The sequence below is a fragment of the Sparus aurata genome, chromosome 23 (genome assembly GCF_900880675.1).
Source record: "Sparus aurata chromosome 23, fSpaAur1.1, whole genome shotgun sequence".
Taxonomy (NCBI): Eukaryota; Metazoa; Chordata; class Actinopteri; order Spariformes; family Sparidae; genus Sparus; species Sparus aurata.
The window spans coordinates 21,804,678-21,819,848 of NC_044209.1; the positions used below are offsets into that span (position 1 = coordinate 21,804,678).

Genomic DNA, 15,171 nt, shown 5'->3' on the forward strand with positions numbered 1-15,171 from the left:
ATCGACGAAGATTTGATCACCGTGCGATTATTTTTGCCGTCAACTATGATTTTATTACCTTGAAAAACGAGTCTTTAAATTCACCCCCCTCAGAGGAAACACCTTTTCACATTACACGACGCTCAGAGGGAGAAATCTGTTTTGCTTCCTGACAGCTTCCATTATGAGTTATTACTCACTGACAGGTTTTACTGAGGTTTTACTAAAGGTAAGGCTGAAAAAACTGTAAAAAAAAAAAAAAAAAAAAAAAAGCACAATTTGATTAATCACGCATCTAATGAATTGTTTTCGTAATGATGAATGAGCTACTTTCCACTTTGAATGAATCTTTTTGGCTCCATTTTCACGACAGGAGCAATGAAAAGTATAATGGAATCATTATTATATTTATAATATGAATCAAAGTTTCATCTCTCTGTCGATGAATTAAATAGAGACCCCCTTTTTGTAGCCCCGCTCACTCATAGATGACTAAATATGGCGGACAGCTTTCATTTAGATCCATGTATTATTAGCAAAAATGACAAAAATCTCGCTATATTCAAGAAAAAGAGAACATACCCCTGGATCTGTACCAACAATTAATGATGCCTATCCATACATCCAGGTTTGGTGGGAAGTTGAGTGAGTTACAGATTAAACTTTTAGCGGGGGATGATACAACATCATGGTCTTCACATCATGTAGATTAATCCCATATTTATAAGGCGACATTGAAGGAAGTCCTCTCTTAGCTAACGGCGTAACTCTGACTGGTGTATCTTGAGCTCGGGAGACCTCTGGCTAACGTGCTGTTACCCCGTCTGACTGCACGGGCCTCAGCTAACCCACTCCAGTCTGTCTGGTGCTGTCTGCTGAGACAAAGAGGATTTAGCGTTAATCTGGCATTAACAACAGCAGGAGAGCATACTCTCCACAACAGCGCTCCAGAGAATAGGACTAATCAAGACATCATGAGCATCAAACAGGGAACAATTACCTCTAATAAAATCAATTCTGTTGATTGACTGAGGGAAAGAGAGCGAGAGCCGACACAGTTGCTTGATTGGGCTTGATTACGCTTGTGTGGTTTTGTATAGGATCCTGCAAAAAAAAAAACCAACCCTCAATGAATCATTTAAACCGGCTTTGTGTTGAAATCAGCCAATTTCGCCCCCTTTTTTTTTGTGAATTAACGCTGTTTCTTTCGAACAGTGTGCCATTGCTTTGTAGTCTGATATGAAAAACAACATAAATCAGTCAAATATTTTCACTTGAGGTGACACAGATTCATTTGGTGGAAGGCACAAAAATCCAGAAGGTAGGCCGCCTTAAAAAAAAAAAAACCCAAACATAAAAGCCTGTCCCCGAAAAAGCCACAAAATCGGTCTGATGAGGCGACAAAAAGAAGGGTTTGATTGTAACAGACAATAAACGTTGGATCTGATTGCAGTAATGAGAAAATGCTTTTAAACAGGTGGAAGTGGAGCCGGGGAAGTGTACAATTAGCGATCCCTCCTCATTAGTAAGCAAATGAATTCATTCACCTCTCTTTGGTAAGCGGCTTGATAAATCCCTTCAAAGTCGCGTCTGGCTCCGACCCGCAGCGAGCAGCCGTTAATAGATGCAGAGCTGCTAATGCATCATTCTCATTGACTCGGCGCTCGCTAAGATCAGCTCGAACACAATCGTTGCCCTCGAGCAAACAAACCGGAGTCAATGAGGTTGGGGCTCCGCGGGGAGCGCTGAGGAATATTTTTTTCCTCCGCTGGCTCCAACAGCTTAACAAATTTTATTCATATGTCCCTGGAGAGAACCGAGTGTGGTTGTGCTCGAGGGGAGGGCGGGAGCTCCAAAGGGGAGCGAGGCGGGGTTGGAAAAAATGCAAGATCTAAGAGGACAAGCTGTGTCTCTTAGTGAGGGTAAAAAGGAGAGCCGGGTCAGCTCCTCTGGCTACTGCAGGCGGAGAGCTTTTCACCATCAGAAAACACCAGCACGCGTTCTGAACTCGAGCAGAGTACAGGAACTTCTTCACCCGAACAGTCGGAGAGGGCAGGCTCCGAAACGTCCTCAAAGTGTAAAAGTAAAAGTGAAGTATATTTCGAATAGTCGTTTCTGTGCAAAGCTAACTGAACCGCAACATATTAATATAATTCAAAGACTGTTAAGACTCAACGGTGGAACCAGCGGAATCTGAACCAGAAAGATAGTTAATTGTGGATTCTCATCCCAGGATGTCAAATACCAACATTTTGGGTTCACGCATGAATTTCATTATTAATAATGAATTTCATGCCTGAACAAACTCTATAAACAAACTCTCCTTTTTTTCATGAGTGAATAAACCGAATAAACAAACTGACCTTAAAGGACAACACAGTTTCATACGGTTTGACTTTGTTTATATGTGGCGGACCCTGCCACCTTTTTCTGGCTTCCAACTGTGACCTGGGGACCTTATTTTCCTCTGAGAACAGCTTGTTTATTCACTTATTGGAAATATGAATACTTCTCAGTTTTAGTTCATTTTCTCATTCATATTGTAAATATGAAAATTATGATTTTGAATTTCTTCTCCAAGACCACAAAGTTCACCTTTAAGATCCCTGTTTTGAAAATGTTAGGAGCAGAAAGTAAGAAAAATAAATACTCGAATAATGGATGTATTTTTTACTTTACTTCCCACCTCTGAAAACCGGCATTATCAGCTGCTGCAACACTCTGTGCTCCTGTGACAAAGCGATGTCGTCACTGGGACTGTTCGAAAATGAGCATTAAATGGAAATATCGAACGAATACAAAAAATACAAAAGTTGAGATTTCCGCCCCGAGGGTCATTCTGAACACTTAGAAATGTCTTCAATGATTCGCTGACATTTGTGGCACCAAAAGCCAATCGATGCATTTGTTGTGTCCGAGCGACACAGGCGCTCAGGCCGAAATCAAACCGTATCCCACAATGCCCCGGCAAACAAATCCACTCTGCAGCTTTAATCAATTCATTAGACGGCCTCTTCTTGAGCACACACACACACACACACACACATGCGAGCGAGGCACAGCGATGATTAGCTTGTCCCACTTAATCACTTCCCTATCGGAGACACCTGCAAGGCTGCGGCAGCCTCGTGTGATTATGTGTAATCATACAAATGTCACATTTGAATGATAAGCAGCATGAGAGGGATGACTCAGAGACACCACGAGCCGCATATTCCCACCATCGAGTCTTCAGGTACGCTCGTACATACAACAGTAAAAAAAGAAACTATTCAGAAAAGTCTCACAAATGTATTTATATTTCAGTAAAGTTCACACAAATATATCTGCATATGCTGCGCACACAAGCACCCACACGGGGCTGGGGGCAGTGGAGGGGGGGGCAGCCTATCTGCTGAGGATAAAAGACATCCCTTATCAGCTTCCTCATAGAGGAGCTGGGAATGAAGGCATTTACTCAAATGAAAGAGGCAGCTTTTGGAGATAAGCCGAGAGAGAGAGACGAAGCTCAGCTAAGCTTTCAGATTGGACTGGGCCTACGGAGGGAACAGAGGAGGACGGGAAAAAAAACGGAGAGGGATGTGATGGGGCGGACGCACGGACCAGTGGATGATAGATGGTTGGATTGTTGATGAAGTGATGGTGCCGTGTTGTGCTTTGAGGCAGATGCGTGCGTACAGAGGAGGAGTTTGTGGCTTTTGTCTGCGATGGAAGTGCTTATATAAAGCGTATTCAGAGGATGTGGCTGTGAAAGCTATTGTGTTGACCCCCGGTGTTTCGTTTGTGCGGGCGTGCACGTGTGTGCCTCCACCTTCTGTCTATCCCCGTGCTCGTCGCTGGCCCTGTCTGCATGGCGAGCTGGCACATCTTTCTCCACTGCGCCGGGCTGTGAGCCGCGCTAGAATAACCCACTTCAAAGAGACCCATTGTCACACACTAATGTGGCAAACGGCAGCTAGCGCCACAGAAATCAGTACACACCGAGACTGGATATTCCCTCCGAGTCGCTCCGAGATGGGGGAGGAAAAGGGCAGCGTGGGGGGGTGGAGAGCAGGGAGAGAGAGAGGGAGAGAGAGGGGGAGAGAAAGAGAGAGAGAGAGAGAGAGAGAGAGAGAGAGAGGTTTGTTCACAAACACACTGCTGTGCCAACATTAATCATGTACACTCTCATAAAATCATTAGAGCTGATCATTCCCAGTCAGCCTCTCACCGCCGCGGCTCAGCGCTGACGAACAGAGGCGAGAATGCCAATTTCTGTTCGAGATTCAAGCCGGCACACACACACACACACACACACGCACACACGAACACACAGACGCGCACTCAGACACCTTTGTAGTGCAAAATATCAACACGCAGAAGTGAGACAGCTGAACTAAACAGCAGGCTTTAGATGACTGGAGATGTATTTATGTACAGAGCTTGTACACACTCTACATGTTTTTTTAAATCAAATTATGGTTTGGTGCCAAAAAACACCCACTCTATTTATGTAATGCCACTGTATTTGAATCAACTCATTTATGTATACTCATATAGTGTTTGTGCAGTCTGATTACACAAGAAAGTGACACCATTGACTGCATTCAAATGTGTGCACGTGTGCACGTGTGCGCAAAGAATCACCTGCTAGAATTCATGCGTTTGAGTTCGTGGTATCTTGTTTGATTTACGCGCATCATAAAGTGCCTCTATGGACGAGCTCTGCCAATCCGCGTGTGTGTATGTGTGTACAGAAAATGCTTACTATTGATATTGGGGGTTGAATTTTCTGTGTGTGTGTGTGTGTGATTGTGTGTGTGTACAGAAAATGCAAACCATATGTTTTTGGTGATTGCATTTTGTGAATTGATTTATGTTTATTCATTTGTTGTTGAGGCGCAGCAATTCAGAGCCGACTTTCTACTTCGTGTCTGGATAATCTATACTATAATTGCATTTTCCCAATTAATTATAGAGATCTTTAAAACCCCAACTCTTTTTTTTTTTATGGGGTCTATTCACATGGGTTATATAAAGGGTAACTCCACCATTTTTTACACATCTAGGATTGTTTACAGGTTTTGGGGAGTGATACTACATATGTGGAAGAAGTAGTCGCTACTCATTACTCATTTAGGTTGTACTTATTCTATTTCGATTTTGCACTGCATATTGTTGTATATTGTATATACCTACGTTTTTACTACAATTTTGTTACATGTTATATTGAGTTGCTGTTTGATTTATGTTAAGTTAACCTCTATTTTATTTTTATCTTACTGTATTTTATTTTATCTATGTTATCTCTACTTTCTCTATTTTCTTCTTCCCACTTTGTATTGTAACTGTTGCACAGCAATTTCCCTCGGGATAAATAAAGCTTCTTGAATCTTGAATCTTGAATCTAGTATGAAGCCTTTTAGGGGCTCCAGAAGAAGCTGCATGTAACTTGACAAATTCCTCGAGTGAAGTCACACAATGGCTAAGTTGCATTGTGGGTAATGTAGGCACTGTGTTTTGAAAAGCAGTCCACTAGCTGTCATTATTATAGACAGTTAAAAAAGAAAAATCAGTACAGAAGAACCAGAGATATCACGTTTAACTTAATCCACACATTCTTTTTCTTTTTCCATGGCGCCTACATTACCCACAATGCAACTTAGCCACTAAGTGACATCCCTGGAGGCCAATTACTCCAAAGTCATACTTTAGTAAAAGTAAAGATATCTTGCTGAAATAAAACAAGTGAAAGCCACCAATACGAGTAGTACTTGTTTAAAATCTTAAAGTATCTGATATAAAATGTAACAAGTACGAAAATATATTTTTTTTACCGTGTATACAAATATTACAGATGTAACCAACAGCGTCACAAAAGATGAATGTGTGTTATTTCTGTCGGCATGGCAGCTTTTGTTCACATTCAGGTTGCAGCTTGTTCGTGTGTGCACACAGTATTTTTCATATTTGTGCATCTGAGTGCAGAAGGTCCGGACATTAATTCCCAGCCACTGTAATTAATCTGGCGGGCAGTGTGCTGTTTAACGCTCAAGAGATGGCGAGCGGTACAGGAGGAGGTCAGCATCCCGACGGCTAACAAAGAGCCGGAGCAAAGACAGCCATTAGAGCTGGATCACCGCGTCTTCTGTTTACACTCACCACCGTTTACACACTAGCTGCACTCTATTATGCGCATTGGACCCTGGAGTATTGCACATCGGTGTTGGGGAGCGCCGGGTTCTGATGGCTGGAGTTGACTGTGAAATCGATGGCCTTTGTTACTTTCTCGGCTGCTGATCCTCCAGCTCGGAGAGCCGGGGCGGTTTATACAGACGGTCTGGTTTTATGACTCAGAAATGCACTTGAGACAGAGCGAGAACTGAGAGCCACAGGAGAGAAAAAGAGGGAGATCTCCTCTTCAGTTTACATCGCCTTTATGTTTCAATTCTATTTCTACCTGTCTTGGTTTCCAGCTCTCTCTCTTCTCTTTATGTGTCTCTTCTCGTCCTTCAGTCTGTCGCTCTTAAAGGCCTTTAACTCTTCTCTTCTCTCGCTCGTTTAAGCCAAGGTCAGAGCATCAAGAGGAGGACTAGACGGCCGCTCACTTGAAAGCAGCTTAAGACTAATTAATTCACAAGCACAGAAAAACACACACAGACACACACACACACACATATGCAGCACTGGGAGGTGATGTGTCGCTGCCTTCCCTTCATGGCCTCCATCTTTAGCCTTCGCACCCGGGGAAAGCGAGGCTAAGTGGTGAGGTTTTTGGAGCCGAGGGACCATTTCTCATGTTGTCAGAGCGCCCGCTGGGCCTCACATATGCCGACGGCTCTCAGCATCCAGAAGCCATCACTTCAGCAGGCAGGCTAATCAAACCCACGCTGTCACTTCAGAGAAATAACTTGAACTGTCACTCAGGCACGGGCATTTTCCCCACAGGGGCCCCGGGGCCATAAAGGGGCACATGCGAAACGGTACATTCACACGTACGAAAAGAGACCACGTCGTCACTGTCACAACACAAATTGCACGCTTACATATTAATAGCCTCCACTACGAAGAGCATATAATTGTGTCTATCTACAAAGGAGGGAAAAAAAAAAAAATCTCTCATGAATATCGATGAGGGTCGAATGGAGCGGGGCATGTTTGAGTCAGTTCATTGACGCGTGACCTCTGATCTCTGTTGACTCCTGACCCGTCTGAACGACGCCTGCAGGTCCATGCAGACAGATCTACTTATTATTAGCGCAAAAGGTCCCGCCCACTCACCCTGCTCCCCATCCCCTGATTAAATACAATGCATGCACACAATCCCACCCTCAAACGCTCAACACTCAACCAGGTGTTCAATTCACATTAATCTATGAAGAGTGTCCTGTATGTCTCGAGCTAATCATAGTCTTGTTTAGCCAGTTTTCTCCCTCAATTTCATTTCAACGCTAGACAAAGGTCTGTCTGAACCTTTTATCATTCTAGCAGGGTGGATGCCTGGCTTGTACTTCTTTAATCAATCACAACCGTCTTTGGGCGGCGCAAAGCCCGGGATGCAACGACCGTGACCTTGCAAAATAGTGTTGGAGGGAACTTGTTTTGGTGGAGCATTTGCACGTAGGGAGGCGAGTACTGGCATTAAAATGTCAAAATCACAAAAGAACCAAGCAGGCCGGCCCTACTGCACAATCCAAATCTTTCTCGAGCCTCTGTTTTTCACCGTGTAGGTTGCTTGCTCGGCGGTAACACACAAATAGCTGACAAAAATAGTCGGCTAATAGCAGGACAATACGAACAGCCTCCTTCCTGTGAGTCAGAGGCTAATCAGAAATGTTTTGTCAGTGACAGAGGAGTTTGAAGATGAAGCAGTAGCCATATCCAAAAACGTATTCTTGGTATTTTCCCCATTTTTCAAACGCAGGAAGAAAACCCTGAATACGTGAATGATTCCAACATGAACGGAAAAATGCCTGCATTGGTGTCTTTCAATGTTTTGGAATCCGATCAAGGCCTTTCAGTAATTGGCGTTGTACTTCCAAAACATAGATGGACTCAGGATGGAAAATCAAAAAAAAAAAAGACGAAATGCAAAGACAGAGGGAGTCGGCCCCCTGCTAGAGAATACTGCTGATCCACGACGAGACTGACAGAACAACAGAGAGACAAAATTTAAACTCCAAGAGCTCCTGCTTTTTTATTTCCTGTGCCTCCAGTTCAGATTTGAGTGGGTATGTTTGCTCAAAACTTGCTTTGTGCTTTGTCTAATATTGGGGCTTCACATTTAATAATCCCCACGCCATGGATTCAGACATGACTCATACTAATTTTGAACATCCGGTGGGAAGAAAAGATCATTCTTGATTTTCGCTATAGGACGACATCTGGGTTCAGATCAAGACAGATGGGCTAGTTATCTGTAGCCAGGTGTGAAGTTGGAAAATTACACAAAAACTCACATGATACCTACAAGTCCTGGAAAGAAATGCGCTACAGAAGAGTCAGACATTCTTATTTTTTCCACGACAGCCTTCACAAGAGAGAACGCTGCCATAAGTCACGTTGTTTTCCTAAGTAAAAGGTGTGACTCATGCTTGAACAGCGGCACTTTCATCACAGACGACAAAAAAGAAAAGAGACAACAGAATCCTCCCTTTTTAAACTCTCCTGGCCCTCCTGGACTGAACGCCACAGGGAGCGATAAAAAACAAGATCAAGAATAGCGACTACCAAGTGTGGAGAAAGGGGAAAAAAAAGAAGAGTTCTGGAGCGATGACGCGTCCCATAGTTCCCGTTACCTGGAAGCAACGGCTGACTGGCACATTAAAAGTGAAAAAGAGCCACGCACGAACATCGACGGCTGCATAAAAGTGGGATAGAACTTCACACCAGAGGGACGGCATATAAAATGCAGTAGGATGAGAAACAGTAAATATGAAGTAATGTATTATGCAGCTTGTTGTAGTACTACACTCCCCTCGTCCTCACAGGAGTCTTTACCGGGGACGACGCAGACTAATAGAAGCTGAGGTAATGAAAAATAAAAAAGTCACTTTGAAGACAGATTTGTCATTCGAGGTGAGGTGTTTGTTGAGCTAATAGAGCAGTGGGTTATTTGTCTCTGTTGTGTGAGTGTGTGTGTGTGTGAGTGTGAGAGAGAGAGAGAGAGAGAGACGGTAGAAATGGGTTGAGCAGGAGCTGGAGAGCTGCCACCTTCATCCCTCCGGCCCACAAGGGATGAACAAAGAGACGGGAGGCTCGGGAAGGCCATCCATCATAATGTCTCGGAGCCTCTCATGCTTTGCTTTTGCATGCGCGTCCACACACACACACACACACACACACACACACAGGTGCACACACGCATATTGGAGAGGCACCATTTTTTGCACTTCTGATCTGATTCCTCCTTTTTCTTTAATGTTTTCAAATATCGTTATAATCAGTCGTAGTCCAAAAATACGGTCTATCAAATTGAAACGCCACTTCATAAACAAAAACATGTAGGAGATTAAATTCCTATGGCAACTTGTTTGATGTTTTAAAAGTGCACAGTAATGCATTTTGGATCAGATTACTGACACATACTCATCTTACAGCACCAGGGTTGTAAAATGAAGCTGATTTTGACTCCCTCTTTCTAACTGAGCGGTGGAGGATGAATTGCGGAGTCTCACAGCCTGAGAGGAGAAGCTGCTCCGTAGTCTGGCAGGAAGGCAGCGGACGCTCCTGTATCTTTTGCCAGCCGGCAGCAGGGTGAACAGACAGTGGCTGAGCTGGATGTTGTCTTTCCTTCGGAGCTCTCTGCAGACATCTCACTTCACCGAGGAAAGGCAAATCACGCACTCGAGAAACAGCCTGTGTGTCTAAGAGGCCGGTGGTGGAGTCGGTGGGAAGTGGACCGAAGCCTCCAGCCTGACAGTGCTGCCTTTTCATTAACTCCTTAATTTATGCCCCCTCCACCTGCTCCACTTCAAATGGAGTTCAGTGCTGTGGCTCCCTGATGCTTGGGAACCCCTACAGCCTCTACACATCACAGCTGGAACCAAGGGCAAGCTGACACTCAAGGTCAAGGACTTCCTGTTGAGGTACATATTTAGCTTGGATTCCTATCATTAAGCTCGTAGGTGAAAATCCTGATTTTCAATGCCGTTCTACTAATCTTTCATCGGTCTCTGACAGCCCTGCTATCAGGGTGTGGCCACCCCCACTCTGGCCACAGACTGTAACCCTAACCCCATGTAATTAGCCCTGATCAGACTTGGGCCCCTGTTTAGCGCAGATTACCCAAGCCTCCCATGCATTCCCACACCCCCCACCTCAGATCCTGCAGATAAAAAAGGAGTGGAAGAGGAAGAATGGCACCCACTCCCAGAGGGACAGGCCTATAATCAGGCCTCCCACAGCCCCACAACCTGTCCCCTGCCTGGGGGGACAGCGGGGGGTTGAGGATGGATGGGTAAAGCGAGACAAGGTCGAGCCCCCACTGCAACCTCCTCAACTCTTGCAGCTAATGCTGAATAGGAACAGGAGTCCTGCCTCTCGGAAGGCAACAACACGGCGACTTATCATGGCCGTCGTCGGAAACGACTGCTACACGGTGCTGAGAGGAAGCTGACGCAGAGCTCAAAAGCTCCCCGGTGAGCCACCAAACGGCTTTTAAGGCGACCTAATGGTGGAGGTGAAATCAGCACAAGACGGAGGACTGAGTTATTTGGGGCCCACTTGACGATAGAGCTTCTTTTTTATGTGCTTGCTAAAAGGACGACGGGGAGGAGAGGGAAGAAGGCAACATTTTTGTCAAACATCTCAACGCCGAGGTGCCTCGCGTGCATCCTTCGTCACCGGTGGAGGGATTAGGAGGCGGCGTTTGGGTGGAGAAGTAAATATCGGGAGAAACGCTAATGTGGCATCCATTTGCATGAGTCATTGGCCCATGCACCGAAGCCATTTTAAGAGCATGGGGATCTCAAAGCACCCCGCAATCTCGCTCATATAACCAGATCCATCACATCCACGGGCCCGGCGTGCGCCTGAAGCACAGCCATGACTTCTAAGTCAGTAAACAAGACTATCAGCACATTCCCCTTTGGATATTTGGAATAATCTCATCCGTTTCACTCACAATTTCTCGTCCGTCTTCTTCTTTTCCTTTGTGTCTCAGAGCTCAGTGCACCCAGAAAAAAATGCTGACATGTAAAGAATAGTTGCATTTTGGCAGGAGAAAGGAGAGGATTAGGCCGCGGCCATAAATCAGCGTTTCAGGTGAGGCAGACGGGTCAATCCTTCAGCTCAGGCTGCACAAAAAGACACGAGCACCTTCATTCTCAGAAATAAGACGGAGTCCTTCACACAAATGAAGTACAAGAGTTCACCCATCTGGATTTAATGGGTAGTCTTCAGAGTGCCAAAAAATAGTCAAGACTATTTTTTTCCCACCCTTGAAAAACGTTTGACAAATTCCTTTTACTTTACTTTAACAAGTCAGGGCAAGGTGATCAATTCTATTAATAAAACATGCGAGCTGCCCGAAGTCTCTCAGGCAAATCAGAAAATAAATGTTTATTGATTATTTTTGGAGGCATGTCTGACTCAATAAAGACGCTTAATTGAAATTTTTAAAAAACACGTCACACCGGTAAAATCCGCTCCGGTTTAGACAAAAAGCCAATATTTCCAAACACGTAATATAACGTGTCTGCTGAAAGAGCTGAACGTTCATTTCCATTCACAGCTGGTGACAGATGTTTGGGAAGACACGCGCGGGTCAGATTTGATTTCTCAACACATCTTTTCACATCGTTATTAATCCCCCCCCCCCCCCCCAAAAAAAAAAAATATCAGCGCTCATTATTTCTGGCACATCGTGAGAATATAAAGTTCCAGTGTGGATCGAGGAGGGATCCAAACGGAGGCTGAGGTGCGCGTAACTCCGCACCGGGCAGGATGCACACGTTAGGATGGAGATTTTTCTGAGCTCTGGGGAACTTGATCGAGACAATTTCGGTCCTGTGATCATTACAGCGGACTACACGAGCGCGGCTGCTGACGAATAACACATTCAATCCCGTCGTTACACGACTCTTTGAACGCGCTGCGACCGATTAACTTCTTCCACAGCAGCATCATCATCATCATCATCATCATCACAGGCATCAGTATTTCTGATACTCGGCGCGCTTCTTCCTCTCGAAGCGGTTAACAGATGAAGACACTGTCAGATTTTTACACCTTACAGAAACATCTCTCCAACCTCCACATCACCATCCGTCATTACTAAATCACACGGATTTTCTCCGGCCGGCGCAGTCACATCCTCACCGGTCAGTGGAGTGAGTGAAGGTGTTCCAACACTTACCGATCAACATCGTGCGTCCAGCTCCGTATCCGCGTCTCTCCAGCTCGGCGCGCGTCCCCGTGCGTAAAAACGGCAAAATGTTTACGCACTTTTCTCCCCGGAGAGCGAGGACACGCAGCGACGCACAGGTGCGATCCGGAGAGCTTCCTGTAGTTTGTAAAAAAAAATAAAACAAAAACAAACCAAAGCGCCGATTCCGATTGGACCTCGCTTCCCTCTCTCTTGTCTCTGTGACAACAACTCTTTCTCTGCGATACTGTATCCTGTATTTCCCCCCCTTCCGTCTTTGGTGACCGATCTCCGAGAAAAACCTCAGATCCTATTGATGCGCGTTATCCTCAGTTAAAATCCCGCCGCTCGTGCTGCTGCTCCGTTTGGCCTGAAGGAGGCGAGGAATTGGGCTGCTGGAGAGGGGCTGGGTGTAATTGCCTGCTCCTTCTCTCTCTCTCTCCCTCTCTCTCTCTCTCTCTCTCGCTCTCTCTCTCTCTCTGTAATCTGTAGTCCTACCTCTTCCTCCCCCCCTCCTCCCCCTCCTCCCACTAACAGCGTGCACCTTTTTTCACTTGACAGGAATGCACAGCTGGGGAAATTAGCCGCTATTCTGTCTTCATACCTGCGCAACTTGGCACCACATTAGCCTTTCTTGTCAACTTATTGTCTTAAAGGTCAGCGCGCTGATGTGTCTGAATCATGTCCTGCCACCCAGCCAAAGGAAAATGAAGAGTGGAGGAGAAAGAAGAGTCAGAAGTCAGGAGCAGTGAGGGGCTCCGGGTGGCAGCAGCAGCAGCAGCAGCATGATGGGAGCACTGTAAACATTAAGGGAGAGAAAAGAATATTTTCTGAGACAGGTTTCCATTGGCGCTCTCGCAGGGATGATTTGTGTGCACTTGTCGAGGCGGCTGCCTCGCGTGCGCGACAAGAGTGTGAGTGAGAGCGACGTGAGAGTGACTGCGAGTGATGGTTTCTCGCAGCCGTCCCTCGCGCCGGTCTGCTCCTCCTTTGTGTCTCTTCTTGTCGATGCATCATTTGGTGAAGCTGACACATATTCCGGGGATTCGGAATTGGCTCGAGAGTACAGAGAGAGCCTGCTCCTATTAAATTTCTGTTTGTTCAATTGGAAGTGTGTGTGTGTGTGTATGTGTGTGTGTGGAGGCATAGATTGTGGGTTGAAGAGCCTTGGTGCAATGCTAAGCTGTCCTGGAGCAAAGCCAAAGCACATCTCCCAGGGTGCTATCAGGAACTTAATTACAGCATTAAATTGCTCCCTCTCCTCCTCTCTCCCGCTCTCAGCTCTCTTCCCCCTTCTTTTCCCCCCTTCCTCTCTCTCACTCTCTCTCTCTCTCTCTCCCTCTACTCAAAACTGTGTATCCATCTAATCTCACACTTGCCTCCCTCTCTTTCTCTGCCTTTATCTCTTGTTGCTCTTTTCTCTCCTTTTTCCTTGCACTTGCTGGCTGGGCAGAAACGCCTGCTGGTGCTGCTGTGTTCCTGTCAGCACCATGGGGGGAAAAAAAGGCCCTTCCCAGAGTGTCTTGATTGTTCCTGACATCCATTGTGCAACCGGATATAACAAGGATTCATCCGCCGTCTCAATTGTGCATTTAACATTTTTCTAATTTCACACTGGCGTAGCGATAATGTATTCACGATGCTGTTTATCAGTTGGCTCGTTACCGTGTAGCTGGGAGTCGGGGCGGGTGGCAGAGATGCAGTATCGCCTCCGACAGAGTGTCATGTGGGGGTGTGAGCTACCGTTCCCCCACTCAGATCCAGGTTTTCTGTTTCTTGCCGTTCGCAGTAGCAGCGACGGTCCCCTGGGGGCCCGCGTGGAGGACGCAGGGGCAGCTGGGCCTTCCTGCTGCCTCGTGCCAACCGTCGGCCCGCTGGCTGGCACGCCAGAGCTGGGGCTAATTGGGAACACGGGAACGGCTCCAAGCTTTACATCAGTCGACCTCAGCCAAGATGATTTGCTCCAGACAATTTGCTCTATGTGTTAAAAGACAGACGCTGGAATAGTACGCGGGTAACATCTCTCGCGTTGATGGCTTTTCCATCCTGGACACGGATATTGTATGAACTATTTTTCACTACATTTTAGGAAAAAACGTCTGTCCAGATGACACCCGTTTTAGAGAACATCTCCACATCAAGCCCCCTCGGAACAGCGGAGGCTTTGAAGCAACTTCAACAACATGGTCAGACCGTGTAATTACAGCATGGCGTGGTGCACACTGGCCCAGAAAGACCTCTTCCTTTCAGCTTACGTTGTAAAAGAAACAGCTGTAAAAACGCTGGCACAAGCCCCTTGAACTGACCTTTTCACCATCAGACTTTGAGCCGTCCAGTCCGGTTAGATTTGGAACGTCTGGAAGAGTTTCACCATTGAATTGTTTTGTTCCCGTGCAGGTTAGCAGATGTTAGCCACTGGACCAGCAGAAGTCTCTGCTGCTCTACGGGCTGCGCAATGCAGAGGCAACGCAGATGTTCTGGGAAGTCAAAACTTCTTTGGCTGTTTGTGAAATCCCCATTTTCCGTATCAGCTCCCTGGTCAACTCGAGACCACAGGAACTACTCCAAACGCTTAAACAGTTACACTCGGCGGCAGTGAAGTCGATGCTAATGATGCGTCAAACACCAGAACAGCTTATTCTGTTTCAGCACAATTATCCCAAACCACAGAAAACCACTAAGTTAGTGATACACTTTTAAGTCTAAAATATCTAACAGTGCTGTCAAAGAACTTTGGTGCGAGTCCACTGCTGTTATTGTCTCAGGCTCATTACACAATCGAACTCAACACGGATCCAGAAGGCATTTAAACATCAGTTAACGTCCATATTACCACTGAGGCGCTG

At 45.9% G+C, this 15,171-nt stretch overlaps 1 protein-coding gene across 3 annotated transcripts in view; it reads right to left on the reverse strand.

Annotated features, from left to right (window-relative positions):
* Window positions 1-15,171, reverse strand: part of znf385c (zinc finger protein 385C) — a 136,708-nt gene that overhangs the window by 43,175 nt on the left and 78,362 nt on the right. The window contains exon 1 of one of the 3 annotated variants that reach the window (XM_030408204.1): window positions 12,317-12,817. The exons of the other annotated variants lie outside the window; for them this stretch is intronic. Within the exon in view, the coding sequence (XP_030264064.1) occupies window positions 12,317-12,326 (10 nt within the window). The 5' untranslated portion in view covers window positions 12,327-12,817. Of the gene's footprint in view, window positions 1-12,316; window positions 12,818-15,171 lie in introns of those variants that run through there. 3 annotated transcript variants of the gene reach the window in all.